The sequence below is a fragment of the Sceloporus occidentalis genome, unplaced genomic scaffold, assembly GCF_023333645.1.
Source record: "Sceloporus occidentalis isolate IW3139 unplaced genomic scaffold, rSceOcc1.0.p SCAF_4, whole genome shotgun sequence".
NCBI lineage: Eukaryota > Metazoa > Chordata > Lepidosauria > Squamata > Phrynosomatidae > Sceloporus > Sceloporus occidentalis.
The window spans coordinates 93,281,656-93,298,614 of record NW_028316984.1 but is presented as its reverse complement, the minus strand read 5'-3'; the positions used below and the strand labels follow the sequence as shown (position 1 = coordinate 93,298,614).

Below are 16,959 nucleotides of genomic sequence, written 5' to 3'. Positions count from 1 at the left end.
ATAGGGTAATTAGGGGTTACTGATCAGAATAATATTTTATCAACAATGTGTAAAACAGTACTATAGAGTAGCACAATTCAGAGGAAAATACAGCTCCTATACTTTAATAATTATGTTGAAGAGAATGAAATTTATAAGTACAGGGTTAAGCCTTCATTCAGGACAGTTATATGGTTGCTATCATGTTATATAGAAATTGTCCAAAATCTTGTAAGTACTGAACAAATTACAGTTGTTTTTCTCTGGGGTGGGGGGAACCTCTCGGAGTCAGATCATGACAAATTGATATGGCCATGATGGTTTGCTATAATATAGAGGGATGCAGTGAAATCTCGGTACAGTTATTATTTTCTTTGATTCTGGGAATTGAGCATCTTGTCCATAGCAACAGTATGTCCCCAAGGTCTGTTGGAGCTTGTGGAATGCTTGCAGGTGAGAGTCATGACTCCCTTGTGGCATATTAAAGCAGAAGTGCAGAAATTGGAAGTGCTTCTGCTTCTCCATTTTCTGTACCTCATGAGCCTTTTCTGACATGGATAAATTTCATCCACATGGAACATTATGTTGTTTTGTTGTGGCAGGGAGACTTTCATGATGCCTCTTCTTTTTCCTTTTTCCTTTATTCATAAGAGAAGGAAATGTAACTTACTGTTCAGAGCAAAATTGTATTTTCCATTTATATCCAAATATGGGGAAAATTTTAACACTTTCGAACTACATCCAAACAGAACAAGGATATGAAACCATGGTTTGAATATGTTTGATTAAGCAAAAATAATTTTCCTGTGTTCAGACATAGCAGAAAGCTGTACTTTGTTTCAAACCTGAGAAACCTGTTTTAAGTATCCTTTTCTTACATGTGAAGAAGGGTGCTGTGTGCGCTCCATGGCACCTTTTTGTTACAAAAAAGGGAGATTTGGGCAGGGATAGGAAGCTTCAAGCCTGGCAGGTGGGATCTCTTCCTCCCTCTCCTTTCAAAAAAGGGGCTTTCCTTTCTTAAATTAGGTCTGTATGTTAACACCCTTTTCCAAAGCCCTTTTGGAAGCTAAGAAGGATCCAGCCTGGTTGGGAGACCACCAGGAAATGCAGGGATTTTTAAGGATGGTAGGAAAAAATCCCATGTGAAACCCAGGGCCGGTTACAAACCGGCACTTGGGATGTCCGCAGGACGTCCCATTTTAAAAAAGGGGCGTCTCTTCTAGACGCCCCTGGCTCTAATACGGACTCTGTCCGTACAATATGGTGCCGACCGTTCCACACGGCCGGCGCTATCTTTATGTATCGGACGCTGTGCGTCCGAACGTGTCACGGCGCCTTTGACGTCGCGAATGCACCCCTGGTGCCTCGCGACGTCACAGAGGCGCCGCAGAAAGAAGCTCCATTTTGGAGCTTTTTTTTTGCTCTGTAAGGGAGCCGCGCGGTGTGGCTGCGACGGCTCCCTTACGGAGCAAACGGCGGCGGCGGCAGACCGCCTCAAAGTGGCGGTCTATAACCCGCCCCCGATAGCAATTGCTGCTGGTCGGAATTGACAGTACAGGGCTAAATGGTTAGCCTGCTTCCAGTGTTCCTAGATCTGCTACTATCTCCTGTTCCTCCCTTTACACTTGTGCTTCCTTAGTGCCTTTGGTGAGGGTTGTATGAATTAAGTTCCATTTAGATTATGTTCATTGTCTGCCAGTATTGACTAATCTCTCCTTTGCTTTCACAGTACATTATGTTTTTTGAACTATGTTTAGGTTGGGAGATGGTCCTGATTCTTACTAGATCTATCTTGCAAGTATTTAGTTGTGCATGAAGACAGTTTCTTGCTTTTGAAATTCAGTGCATTAAGGAGATCTTGGATCAGGTACTAGTTAGATTCTGAGCAGGCAAAGGCACACTAACTGTTTTGTTCAGGCTGAGATTAGACTGTAGATGGCGCTACTACTCCAAAGTTATCTGCAGCATATGCTGTGTTAGCTATATGGCTAAAACATCTGCATTTGACCTTCAGGTATCTACTGTGAGAATAAAAGAACATAACCTGTTGGCACATCATTACTTTAGTTTGAGCCTTGGAAATTTAATCTATTAATCAAAGGCTTACAGTAAGTTGCTTCCTTCCTTAGTATTGCCTAAGGCAGTGAAAAGACAACTGGCAATAACTCATTCCTGAACTCAGATGGCTTTTTAAAATTTGTAGACTTTAACTTTTTACTAGTTGTCTACAATTATGACTTTATTTTGTAGATCTTCTTATTTATTTTTAATTCCACCCTGGAGAATTGTTGATTTTTTGGGGGAGGGGAGGGGCAGGCGAGTGACCATCAAACTTGAATCTTAGTTATAATTAAAATGAGATTCTAAGGGCACACAACAAATAATGTGTACTGAGTTAAACTTTCTGATGAGGTCAGCATCATTAGCAACTTAAAGTAGGACAAAGCAGTTCTATGATACCCAAAGTGTCTGAACACATGTTTAATGCATGAGGTGGAGGGTGAAGGGGCAAAAAAGGGAAATACAGCTTTGTGTATGCAGACAGCTAATATTATCTAGAACTGTGGCCAGTAAGCTTTTTAAATTATTATTAAAGAAAATCTTAATTGTCCAGGGGAAATTCTCAAAGCAGCATTTGCCTTAGAGAAGCTCTGAAGTTAAATTTGACAATGGCAAAGTACATAATGAATATTTAATAGTGTTTTGACATGAAGACGAGTTTGCTGCCAACTTATCATGCTTCCCCCCCTAAAAACAGAACAAAATAAAGGATAGTGTATGTATGTGTATTCTTCCCAAGTTGACAGTGATAATAGGGGAAAATATGGTTCTCATACAGGAAAAACTATTGTTGAGAGGAAAAGGGATATAATTTATAGGTTGCTTGTAAATGGGCATTCAGCCAGGGCTGTTGGGGATAGCAGAGTGCAGGCACACTTGATTTACATAGTCTGTTTGGGTTGACAAATGGAAGCACATTTAAATGAAGCCTGAGCATTAACCACTAATCCCTGCAATTGGCTCAAGGTGCTCTTGGGGCAGAGACATTGCTTGACAAGTTAGTCTGCCAGTACTTAAATCTTCCTGGCTATTTATCTTACAAAAGCAACTGCCATCATTCTCCCACCTTTGCCATAAATCAAGTTAAACTATATAATACAAGTTTAGTAGCAAAACTGTCTCATATACAGTTCTGTGATTCTATTCTACTATGTCCTAAAAGAGTATAAAGTCTTCTCTCCCCTCTTCCACTCTGTAAACTCCTTTTGTGGCTTATACTGGTAGGGAGAAAGTGCTGAGTTCTGTAATGATCCCGAAACAGTGCCGAGATGGTAGCAGAAAAGTCAAGGCAGCTGATTCTACTTTTTCCTCTTATCTTGTGTGCTTGCTTGTTTATTTCTGCAACACACCATGTGCTGCTTGTTTTGATGTTGCTAGAAGAGACCGTAAAATCAGGAGATCCAATTGTAGAAGGGCTGTTTTTGTCCCTTGAGGATACAGGAATTGGTCCCTTGGCTTGATAGATAGTTCTTGTGTTAATAAATTAAAATGCAGCTACTAAATCCTTGATAAAGACAGCTACTTCTCATTTCAAGCAACTTAATGTCAAAAGTCTGCAAGGTATCCCCTGTTAGTAGATATCTGAATATTCATTATATTCTTTGTGTCAGAGCTACACGAAAGTTTAAGAACAGTGATCATAACGATATGTTGAAGCCGTCCATAACCAATCAGTGGCTAGAATGATGCTTTGGGATGTCACCCACCTACTGCCCAGTGATGGATAGCTTCAGTGTGTCATCATATTCATATATCTTAAAAGTAACCTTTCTAGCTCAGCCCCCCATACACAACTGTTGAAGGTAATTCCCCTTGTTTGTGCTTGCCATCAAGTTGACTTTTGACATATTACAGTTCTATAAATGAGAGACCTCTAGAATCTCTAATCATCAGCTCCCCTCTGTGGCTTCCTAGATTGAATCAAATCATCTGTATTTTGGTCTCCCTCTTTTCCTTATGCCTCTGCTTTACCAAATATTGAAATATTTTCCAATGAGTCATTATGATATGTCCAAAGCATGACAGCCTCAGTGTAGTCATCTTCATTTCTATTGAAAGTTCAGGCTTAATTTGCTCTAAAACCCATTTGTTCATCTTTTTAGCAGTTAGTGGTGTCCATAGAGTTCTTCTCCAGAACCACATTTTAAGTTAATTGACTTTCTTCCTGTCAGCTTGTTTCACTGTCCAGTACATAATGCTTTTTGAGATGCATGATAATCTACCATATCAGTGGAGCTACTGCAAGTTTAGATGCTTTTGAAGATGACATAAGGCCATAGAACAATGATTTCTTCTAAATTTAGTTGTCTCTTGGCTCTTTTGATATAACTTGATAGTTATAGCAAGTACACTGCTAGCAGTCATTAATGGCGTATTCTTAAGTACTAGAATAGTGAACAATAACATGCAAAATAATTCTGCAGGTGATGGTAGGACTATGGTTTTTTTAGTGGTGGCAATTAGGAAATGAAGACAAAGAAGATTGCCCCTGCTAGCCTTATTACTTCCCCACCATTAGCAGTTTTATAAGGGGAAGTTGCAACTACAGGAAGAAGGGAATTGAAGCAGAGCTTTCCCTTTTCTGTTGATAGTCTTGCAAATAGTCCTGGTTTTAAACAACCTCAAGACAAGACATGGAGGAGTCATTAGGATCCCATGGAAGGAATGGAGTGCCCAAATAATAAGCAGCAGACTGGTTGACTCCACTTACCCAAGGAGCCAATTGGAGAAGATAATATGGGTTTGTTAACCTAAAATAAAAAACTTGCCTCTTTGTACCCAAGTACAAATGTATCAATTCAAGAGTTGATGTATCTATGTTCAAGAGTTGATGGATCAATTCAGGACCAAGAGGTATGTTGGGAAAATGTATTTCCTGACTCAAATGTAGCTTCTAAAAGGTCAATTTCAAAACAGACAGTGCTGTTCCATTATTGTTATTTGTAGTTCTTATGCTTTCCTTGTTTTACAGGGGCCTGATTCACTTGCTCACTCACCTCTCAGAAGCTTTGCGTCAGGCACGACTTAAGCTAATACTTGTCATCCCTCCTGCTGTCATGCCAGGGTGAGTGTCTTATTCTCAAATCCCAGATTAGTCTTTTCTCCTTTGTTCAAACTATGTTGGGTTTATTGCTGCAGAATGTCCACCATATATACCTAAAATGTGAGGGAAATGTCCCCACTATATTCCAGGAGAATATGCCAAGCTCAACACCATGGAGAAAGAAGGGAATCTCTATTGGAGTTGACTTAGAAAGTGTGGTTGTGCTAGGATTTCATTTCTGTGGGCATGACATAAATTGTGAAATGTGGAAGATGGCACATTGACATTTAAGAACTGGTGAGTGAAATATATATTGATGCATGGTGTAGAAACAACATCACTTAGAATGTTTCAGTTGATATGTGGAGTATGGATTTTCTGAATAAGATAGTATCGTTGAGGAGTGCAAAACTTCTTCTAAACCATAATGTATATTTATAATAAACAAATCTAAGGAGGAAGACATGTCTAAGAAAGCAACCTTCCTATATAAAAAGGTTCATATTTATCTGTTTGACAACATGACAATGTTGTTTGTGGTCACTTCACTGTGAATTGTTTATAATAACTTGCCAAATGATCTGTCCTCATTAGTATTAAGCTCTTCTGAAAGGAGAATTTGCCAAATTACCCACATATCTTTGCATTAAGTGTATGTATTACTCATCACCCTAGTGCCAATCAAGCTATATTAAACATTTCTATGGCCCGTTACAGACTGCCGAGAAGCAGCGGTTCCAGAAGAGGCACCGCAAGGAGCGAGGCGCGCGCTTGTGGCGCCATTTCCAGGGTGCGACATCAGGACGCTGCGCGTTTGCGATGTCAAAATGGCGGCACCCATCTGTATAGGGCGCTGCCATTTTGATGCACTCATTACGTGTGAGGGGCAAGGCGCGTCAGGAAGCGCCACCCTTCGCGCGTAATCATGGCGCGATGACGGCGCCTCATGGGCCCGTCTGTAACGTGCCATCGACACATAGTTACATAGTTAGTGCCTGTTTATACTTCACTTGTGGAGAAGCTCTGTTATTCCTGTGCCCTGTAAATCTAAAATTTTAAAATGCTACTTTAAAATGGCTATTCAAATTTCCCTGTTCAGACTGAGCTGTGTACAACTAAATATACCTATACCTGTACCTAATGATTACTGATCTGTAACCGTTTTGTGTTATCACCAGAGATGCCACCCAATACTTGGAAGCAATCACTAAAAATATGACAATATCTATCAGGCCTTCATAGTAATATAGATCTGCAGCTCAGATTTGTAGATGCAGGCCTGACACAGTCTTCCAGGTCTGCAGTTGTGTTTTGCTAACACCTTGGCTTGTTTGCTAGAGTCAGTGTTTCAGTGGTAGGGTATGCTCACATCCTGCTCATACGGATAGCATTGCCACTCTGTTCCAATCCTGATCATATAGTGCAGTGATTCCCAGACTTTGGTCCTCCAGATGTTTTGGACTTCAGCTTCCACAATTCCTGATTGTTGGCCAAACTGGCTATGACTTCTGCGAGCTGAAGTCCAAAACACCTGGAGGACCAAAGTTTGAGAAGCATAGTTATAGTATGTTTCCCACCTTAGTTGTCAGAGGCCTACAGAATATAGCTGTACTGGCCTTCATTTCTGCATGTGTGCAATCTTTGTGCTGTTCTGTTCATGATGCATCGGTCCTTGTAAGTTATACATTTAGGTATTTTTATTTATTGGTATAGTTGATGCTTGAAAATGCTTCATGTTTTTGAGATTCACCACTGAGCATTTGTACATACCTATATCATATATTTACAGGTGTTTTTTTTAAAATGCCCAAGTCCATATAGAAATGTATAATATTTTAGTTTTTTTATTGCTTTGCAGCCAGTTTGAACTAAGAGTTCAACAATATAAAGAGAGCCAGTAAATCCCAGTTAACATGAACAGACGATGTGCTGTGTTCCACATTTCTTGGGCCTTTTCTCTGCTTAGTTTAGATTTAAAGCAGATTGCTCTTGCTTGCTAATTAGAGTCTGCTACAGAAAGCAAATGTGTGCTGTTGAGCACATTTGCAGTTTCTGCATTATCAGTCATTATTATAACTAAGCTTCTCATAAAACTAATGCATTCTTTTCAAGATCTAGAATAATTGCAGCAAACAATAGATATTGTAAAATGCATTCATATATTTTGAATGTTAAGTAGAATGCAGGCAGTCTTTCAAACTAAATACTCTCTTTCTCCCTTGCTCATTCGAATTAGGTAGAATGCCATACCTGGCTAATATGTGTATCTTCTAATGGATGATTGTGGACTAGCCTGCTCAGGTGGAATAATTTTTACAGACAATTAGCTGCCCCTGAGTAAGTGATTGTTACAAAGGATGAATCTTATTCTGTGCCTATGTGTGCAGAAAGTCTTGCCTTTTTGGAATTTCAAATGTATGTTGAGCACACCTAAGGGCATTGCGCTGAATGGGTGGGGACGAGGGATGAGGAAGCTGTCATTTTTAAAATGTTGCTGGAGTAAGGTCAATGAAAGCCTAATGACTTCCATTGCCTCAGTTCTATCACAGCTAGACTCAAGTATAAGCCCCTCTCATAAAAACATGAATACTATTGTAGTAATTTAAAAAACAAAACGGACTCACTCCATAAATAACACTGAGGTGATGTGAACTGGCCTTCTCAAGTTTAACATATCCTGGACAGTGGATTTTGGTCAGGCTGTTCAGGGAGGTGCCTATACTGGCTTGTTGAACAGTGCTACAAGCACTTTTAGCAGATGCAGATGAAACCTAACACTCCTGTTAGTGGCTGGAGATACATGCTTCAGAGTGGCATCAAGCTGGTTGGTTCAGAAGTTGAAATGGTGCTACCTTGAGATGTTGGAAGAGATTCTATATGCTCAGGGACTCCCCAGTGAATGGAAGTTTATTGGGGTTTTCAAAGCCACCAGGTTAGTTTGAGGAGGACCTGTACTGAATTCCTTGCATAGTCCACACAGCATTTAGAGCAGCAGAGCCGTGCAGTGTTGAGAGTGTCAGTTGCAAATGGGAGAAGGAAAATGGAGGAGGAAAGAGTATTGATCTGCTTCAGTTTTCTCTGGTTGACTAACTTTGCAGTAACTCTTAGGTTGTGGACTAATGGCCTCTCCCTTTTAGACCTATTCACTGTGGCAGCAAAAGATTTCTGGATAGGTAAAAAGGAAAGCAGGGCCATGCAGCTGGTACACCAAATCTTCGATTCTGACTCCTCTATTTTTGACTATCTGACACCTTCATAAATGGCAAATGAATATTGTTAGTTATAAATTATTTCATCATCACCATGTGGATAATCAGTTTACTTATAATGATAGAACATAACATATTTATTTGATTAAATATGAAATATAAATATAAAATGATATGTTTACCACACACTGTTATGATATTGTAATTTTTTATTTTGTAGCTGGAATTGGAGTTATATTTGTACCAACTCCACCCAAAATTGCTTCTGACTTTGACTCTAGAGCCCTGAAGGAAAAACAATCAATCTAGAATAGCTAATGATACCTGTGTCTCTCAGACAAATTGCACCATTGCCTATTTTCTGGTTTCAGCAATGCAGCAGTGTAGTAAATGCAGACAGCTAGAGAGCACATGCCCTCTCTAATGACAAGAAAAGGAATGAAAATTCTGTGCCCAGGTTATCAAAACAGAACGACAACAACAAAAAATGTTGCAATCTTTATATGTTGTGGGTATCAGCTGTGTTGCTGAAAATGTTTTCTTATTTTGTATAGCATGTATACCTTATTTTTTTATTTTTATAATGTAGTAATGGGGAGAGAGCAAGGAATGTTGCAAGCCACTTACCTTCCTACCTGCCAGTGTTTACATCCCATTCCTCTAAGACAGTGGTTCCCAAACTTTGGTCCTCCAGATGTTTTGGATCTCAGCTCCCAGAATTTCTGTCTGGGGCCTGGGGGAGTTGAGGTCCAAAACACCTGGAGGACCACTGCTCTAAGTTATCATTTCCAAATACTTTCAGATAATGCTTTCCTTTTCTTCCTTGTAACAAAAGCCAAGAGCTGATATTTTTTTATTTTTCTTGTCACAGAATTTTGGCCTTGATTATAAACTCTTTGGAATAGAGGCCTGCAGGCCTTGTTTATGTTATTCGGCAGACGTAGATGCTATATAAATACAATATAGAGACATTTCCTACTTATACAAAGAAAACACTCTTACCATATCCAGCGCTTTGAACTAGGTTTCAGCTGATTAGTTTAAAATGACTTCCTCTTGCCTCTTAGGCAGAACCCATCAAAATGCTTTGATTTTTCTAAAAAGTGCCAGTCTGGCAATATGTGGTAAATTAAATTCATAGAATTACTGAGCTCCTGCTGAAATCTGCTTTTCATTGGTATATATAATACTATGTCATCTTTATTCATTGTCACTTTAGAGTCAATTTGAGTCTAACCTTTACAAATGATGGAAAGTGTACTTTTCATAATCTAATATCCTTGATGTGTTCGACTTGGAGTAGATTTAATCAACCATTCAGCAAAAGGCATGGAAAAAGATACCACGAAGAATCAAATAATATTTGTAGTCTCTGTATCTGGTGAAAGTCTGATAAGGTAGACCAATTTTGTAAAAATATCTCTCTTTTGAGCTGGACCCCCAGTGGCTAAAATAGCACTCTTTTTATGTTCTAGCCTGATTAAAACCTAAAGGAATAATACAGCTAAATGCTACTTTTAATGAGTTGCTGTCATGCTTCTTTAGTTCAGTTAAAATCAAATTACTGGAAAATGCTGTGTTAAAGAAAACTCATACTGACATAGTGCTTGACTGGAGATACTGAACACTTAAGGGACAAAATCATTATCTGGAAAATGGGAAATACCGTGTTAAATTCCACTAAACGTGCATTGTATGATATGGAAGTGCCAAATTCAGTTACCCATGCAGATTCTTCCATGAGGTTTCACACAGAGAGTGAAAGTTATAGCTGTCTGTGTATTTGTCACATATGTATGTATGATATGTATGGCTTCTCTCTCCCCATTTTTATCTTCACAACAAACCTGTGATATTGGTGAGGCTGAAAGAGAGTTAACTGTCCCAGGGTCATCCAGTGAGTTCCATGGCTCAGTGGTGATTAAAATGCAATCTCGTTCCCCCTAGTCCAGTGCTCTAACCCCAACATCAGACTGATTCTTAATTAGCACAATAACAGAAACCAACCAATGGGTAGAATGGATATCATGCTGGCCTTCCTGCATAAGAGATGCATATTCAAATCCATGTTGAATAAGCAATTCATTGTGTGGCTGGCCCTCTGAAGCTTGCTTCCATTTAGCTTGGTTTTTCAATCTGTAAAATAGAAAACTAGCCAACTGTGTTGTTGAATGTGTTACAGATTAATTCCTCTCAAACCAGGCCTATCTATGAACTACCATATATACCAGTGATGGCGAACCTATGGCACGCATGCCAGAGGTGGCACTCAGAGCCCTCTCTGTGGGCACACATGCTGTCGTCCTAGCACAGATTTTGCCAGAGTTTCTTACTAGAAAGCCAGAGAGACATGGCACTTTGCAATAAATTAGTGGGGTCTGGGTTGCAGTTTGGGCACTCGGTCTGTAAAAGGTTCACCATCACTGATATATACTCTACTATAAGTCGACCTCATGTAATAGTCAAAAACAAATTTTGGGGACAAAAATTAAGGATTTTGATATGACCCATGTATAAGTCGATGTTAAAACTTAGAAGCATGTAACAAAGAATCTAAAGGATGAAGCAAAGGAAAACAATGTCAAAGAACTTAAAAAATTCCAGTAGGCATAACCTGTTTGCGCTCACACTAGGCTAAATGGGCGAGAGAATAGAGGAGGGGTCAGTGCTTTCAGGACAGATTACACTCTTGCCTTTCACCAGGGGATGTTTCTTTTTTGTATATAAGAGTTAAAGTACAGTACTTACATTGACCCATGGATAAGTTACCTCAGTTTTTTGGGGTCAATTTTTTTAACTAAAATCCCTAGACTTGTACATGAGCATGTACAGTCGATAGTATTATATGTATAAAAGCCATGTCACTGTAACTTGTTGGTTAACTGTTCAAGAACATCAGATGAAGGATGTGGCAATTTTTCCCCAGCTGTAGCACTGATCAAAGCAGGTTCTTCCACACTAAAAAGCATGACACATGGCTTGGATAGAGGAAATTAATATATCACAAATCTGTGTTAGAACATTTCCTCCTGAATGCCAGTTTTCTAGATAATTGTGTATGCAAAAACAAAAAACAAACAAACAACCCCCCCCCCCCCCCAAATAAATTTGCCTTTTCCATTGGGCTGTTTTTTTTCTGGAGAAGTTTGTCTCTATGGTGAAAGTTTAATGAGATGTGTTTCACATTTGCAACTATTAACAGTGGTAGATTATTAGGCTGGCCGTGAAAGTTGGGGCTTGGGGATGGGTGGTAACCGATTTCTGTCATGCCTGCAGTGTTGGTTTTTTGAAAGTAGTATTACCAGATTTCTCCATCACAACATATTGAGCTGAATGGTCTCATCCACTTTTCTCATGCTTTTTAACACCTATACAATGCTGGAATGTGATGTAATTTAAAATCTGGTGATGGTATAGTTTTGAAGCATAACAATTCTTTCTTAATGTCATTCGAAATAGGTGAGGCTGAGGAGATATTGAAGATCCCTCTAGAAGTGATAATGGTCTAGATGAGGGCTTAAACTATTTTGGAACACTTCTTCTGAATGCCAGTTTTCTGGTGCTATGACTGTCATTGTATATTATCAGAGAAAGAGGTACCTGTCCCTTGCCAATCCCTCTTTACTGCACTTATTCTATAGGAAATATAGAATACTTTGTTCATATAGGTAGCTCTTAAAATTCCAGCTTGCTGTGTTATATGTCTTCTCAGAATGAAAAATGTTGAGTTCTAAAAGGCTTAGGTATATATATTTCCTATGGCTAAAAAGACAGTTCCCCTGGCAAGTCAGTATCTCACTTCTGGTTTCATCAATCAAGGCATAGTCTTAAACAGGGTGTCTTTTTTGCTGATGGTTCATTCCTCTGAAGTATAAATGTGATTGTGAAATACAAACTTTCCAAAGAAAAAGAGAAAAGCTGGATCTGACCACAGCTGCATGGTTGTGTTCATAGAAAAGGGCATAGAAAAAGCTATTGGTGGGTAGCCTTGAAAGATATGCTCATTGTGGAAAAATCCCTAAGACAGGTGGTTAGATGTGGTGGAATAAAATGCTATGATTTAGTGTAAAACTGAGACAGATATGACTCTTGCCAAGACTTCTTAGAGTAAAGCAGACAAGAGCTTGAAAAAACATTTACCTTTTTGCTTATTGCGTGTGACCAGAATCAGGAGGCAAGTCTAAGTTCATCATGATAAATGTGTTTTCCTCAGATTTCCTGCAGATAGTTCATAAGGGAAGTCTTTCAGCACTAGCAGTAATTCTTTATCTTTAACTGCCAAATATAGACAACTGATGAGCTTATTGTATATTTTGTAAGCTTTTAGAAAACCCTTCTGTCTCAGTGTCTCTTCTGTACTCAGTACAGATAAAGAGCAAAACAGAACATTTATTCCCTCAAAAAAGATTTAAAAAGTAAAGGACATGACAGAAGGTAAGTATAAAAATGCAGGAGGAGAAGGATAAAATTTGTTAATACAAAGTGCAGGAAGCAAAAATACCTATCTGGGTGAAAACCTTTAAAACTAATTCAGATTTTCTTTTCATCTTACTATCAAAGTAGAAAATCAAATATAACAAAAGAGTCAATAGAGATTCAATTAGATTTTAGTAGTGATACACTTTGTAAGTAACTATTTAATCCAGTCAGTAATTTTTGATTAAAAAAGAAGCTACTTGACCTTTTTTTAAAGGAATCTGAAATTTAACACCTGTTGAGACTCCCTTGTAGAATTCTTTGCTGTGAAAAGCTTTATCCTTTCATAAAGCACAATCTATCAGTTCTTGTCCCCTGTCTAGAGTCCTCTGAGCTCTAAGAAAACAGTACTCAGTTTATCGTAAAATTTTGACTCAAATCTCAGTGTTCTGTTGTTACCATCCATGTTATATCTCAGGCCTTACGACACCACTGGGTTATGTCACACTTAAAGAAAGATGAACAGTTAGCACAGTCAATAATAAAACAGAACAATAAGTCAGTAATAAGCAAAGAAGGATGGATCCTTCATACTTTTCCTCATTTGTTAGATATCTGAGTCCATTAACCTTTTTACTGTTAAAGTCACACCACCCTCTGTATTGATTTCTTTATGTACCTTTCCTTTCTGATTGTTGTGGATTTCTGGAAGTTGTAGGCAAAAACATCTGGAAGGTATCAGGTTCTTTCCCCGTGCCCTAGAATTTCTGTGTGTGCATGTGTGCACGGACACACACCCCTTCAGGTTGCCTGTTGACTTATGGCAACTGCATGCATTTCATAGTGTTTCCTTAGGCAATGAATCCTCAGAGGTTGTTTTGCCTGTTCCTTCCTCTGAAAGCCTACAGCACCTGGTATTTGTTGGCGGCCTTCTGTCCAAGTGCTAACCAGGGTGATTCGTCTTCGCTTCCAAGATCAGAAAGGATTCAGTTTTTCTCAATGTCTGTGCATTGTTCTTGGCTGTGTTGCTGTTGCCTTCTCTTTACTTAGATGTGTCACCGTAGTGTGATGTCTTAAATCCAAACCATTCAGTCCTTGTTAGCATAACAATGGCCCTGACTACTTCATAGTAGAATAGTTTTGTATCTCATTAAGGTGCTTCAGGTTGTCAATGGTCAGTTCTTTTTCTATCTAGTTAAACACTGATCCCTAAGAAGAAGAAGAAGAAGAAGAAGAAGAAGAAGAAGAAGATGATAATAATTTATTTATGTCCCGCCCCTCTGAGAACAATCAGGGCGGCTAACAAGTTAAAAATATACAACATATCAAATCCCTGGTACCCTCCCCCCCTTAAAAAGGTATTAAATCTAATAGAAAATTAAAACCATACAGGTTAAAACTGACCGAAGGGTCAAACAACAAAACAATACAACAGAACAACAGAACAATAATTAATACAACAATAATCAATGGGAGCAGCGGTATCTCTTTATAGGAGTTTGCTGAGGCCGGGTTTGCTATTCTGGAAAGGCCTGCCGGAAGAGATCCGTCTTAACAGTGTTTTAAAAGCTGTCTAAGGATGTAAGAAGACCGATCTCATCCGGCAGGCCATTCCACAGTCTGGGGGCGACAGTGGAAAACGCCCTCTGGGAGGTAGCCGAGAGCCTAGATGTTTGTGGCTGAAGTAGGCCTCTCCCAGAGGAGCAGAGTGCGCAGGGAGGATTGTAGGGGAGAAGGCGGTCCCGGAGATGGTTTGGACCCAAGCCATTTAGGGCTTTAAAGGTGATAACCAACACCTTGTACTGGGCCCGGAAACTAATAGGCAGCCAGTGGAGGGACTTTAGAACCAGAGTAATATGGTCTCTCCTAGATGTTCCGGAAATTACTCTGGCTGCCATATTCTGTACTAGTTGCAGTTTCCGGACCAAGTACGAGGGTAGCCCCATGTAGAGCGCATTACAGAAATCTAGACGTGAGGTTACCAGCGCATGCACAACAGTCTCGAGATCCCTTACTTCCAGGAAAGGGCGCAGCCATGGTGCCTGATTTTAATTTGGTTATCTTTGTTTGGCTGGCTTACATCTGTTAGACCAGTACTGAGCAGCTTTGTTGTTCACAGTTTCCTTTGGATGATAATGGATCAGAGAAACAGAATATCTTGTCAAAGTGCTGCTAAGTCCATTCATCCCTTAATCTTTGTGCATTCTGATGCTGTTTGTTTTCTTGATATCAGTGTTAAACACAGATGTGTGCTGTACATATAATGTACTGTAATGCAGACAACATGTGAACTACATAATCACTGAGCTTTCACTAATATATTTTTGTAAGACTTACTGTGTGGTACAGCATGCAGAAAATCTTAGGCACCTTCTGAAGGCACTTGGAGCATGTCCTGTAATGATATCTGTATAATTTTATTTCACTTTATGTTTGGGAAATAAAGTTCTCATTTTGCTGAAGGCAAAAAGGAGTAAGCATAGATCTCTAATTCTTCAGCTATCAATAATTTTACTTCATGATTTATTGTCTGATGGTTGATGGACTGATGCCTGCACTTGATAATTGAACATTTGACCCCTCTGCATTGAAAAATATGATTTTGAATTGAGTTCTGACTCTGATGATTAATATGCAACGGTAACAGGCAGTCAGTGATTAACATGCATGTGTAAATCATCAATATCTAGCTGTTGTAACTATAGAAATATTTGTTTGTAGTATCTATATCTGGGAAATACAGGGAAATATGGGAAAGTTCAGAACTTGCCCTACAATTTACTGAAGGGGAACTTACTTTGGGGGATTTATACCATGTGGTAGGGATCTGTTTATTTAGAAAGCAAGGACATTAAAGGTTGTTTTCACTTAAATGTGTGTTGTGAATTACTTCACAGTTAAAGACAGGTTAGCTGAATTCCTTTTATATGGATTTTTATTACACCTAAGGGAGAATCCACTTGTCAGCAAACAGTAAAATAGTTATATTTGCCAAGCTATTAAAAGTTATGGGGTAACATACTGTGTTTTTTGTTGTTGTTTTTTTGTCTATCTGAAAATACCCACTACTTTGTAATAAAACTTTCTGCGGCTTGATTCACTGACAAATCTTCCTCTAGTGTGAACATACTCAAAGCTATATCCTGAAATGCAGATTTCTTACCTAAATCTGAAAAGCAAGGCATGCAAGAGAAACTAATGCTACCAATTATTTTAGGAAACTTTCAGTGCAGTCTTGTTTGTTTTCTCAGAACCAGGTATTATTATATTTGATGGAGCTTACTGTAAGTGTTTATAGCAAGGCAAATGTAAGGAGCTGAGGGATACCTTGGCTCTCACAGAGGACCTTGATGGCCCCTGTCTTGTGTCTAGCTTCTAAATTTTGGCAGTTTTTGCTCCGAAATCCCCCCTCCATGATTTTGCTACTTTTCAGACCCCCTTCACTTGTCTGTTTAAGGACCAAGAGAGCATTTTTTGTAAACAGAAAATGAACCAGGGAATCGGGCCAAAATAAAACTTCACAATTTTTTGGTTCAAATTTTTCTAGAGGTGCTCTGAAAGCCTCAGAGACAATGTTCAGGACCCTCATATGGCACTGTGGAGACACTTTCCCCACCCTCATATATAGGAACACAGCCTAAGTCAATGTCAGGTTGCTTAGACAGTGGTGTATGAGCAACTATTACCTGAATTACATAACGAATGTAGACTGGGATATATCTCATCCCTATTCTCAAAATGCTACAAGGCTAATTACTGTACTTATTCAAGTATTCTGATATACATCCCTATGTTAAGGGATGGAGTGTGTACTTTTCAAAAGGAACTTAAGTTTATTTTGTTTTAAAGTACCCATAAAAGCTTCTCAGCAATCAGATTTTTATTAACCATCTAGAAGACTTCTTTTTTCAAGATGATTGCTTAAGTTTTCCTGCATGTTTTGTTGAAAGTGGTGGGACAGTCTAGTCTAGACTCATACATTACTACCTGTGGTAAATGATGAAATTTTGTTATAATATACTTCATATTCACAAACTAGATTAAGTGCTGTATTGAAAAAAGTTGGTTGAGCTAATAATATATATTTCTTGTCAGCAATATAAATAAAATCCCAAATCCATAAAATAGTGATATCATTATTCAGCCAACCAAAAGTGCACAAAACATAAGCATGCAGACATTGAGGCTGTGCTGGCTGCTTCATCAGGCAAAGGTGTTAAAATCATAAAAGAGAAGAAAAAAATGACCATG

At 38.9% G+C, this 16,959-nt stretch overlaps 1 protein-coding gene across 3 annotated transcripts in view; it reads left to right on the top strand.

Annotated features, from left to right (window-relative positions):
* LOC149314350 (chitinase domain-containing protein 1-like) overlaps nucleotides 1-16,959 on the top strand; it is a 168,557-nt gene that overhangs the window by 16,008 nt on the left and 135,590 nt on the right. For all 3 annotated transcript variants that reach the window (XM_089520915.1, XM_089520916.1, XM_089520917.1), the window contains exon 8: nucleotides 5,012-5,104. In XM_089520915.1, coding sequence (XP_089377041.1) covers nucleotides 5,012-5,104 — 93 coding nt within the window. The remainder of the gene's footprint in view (nucleotides 1-5,011; nucleotides 5,105-16,959) is intronic.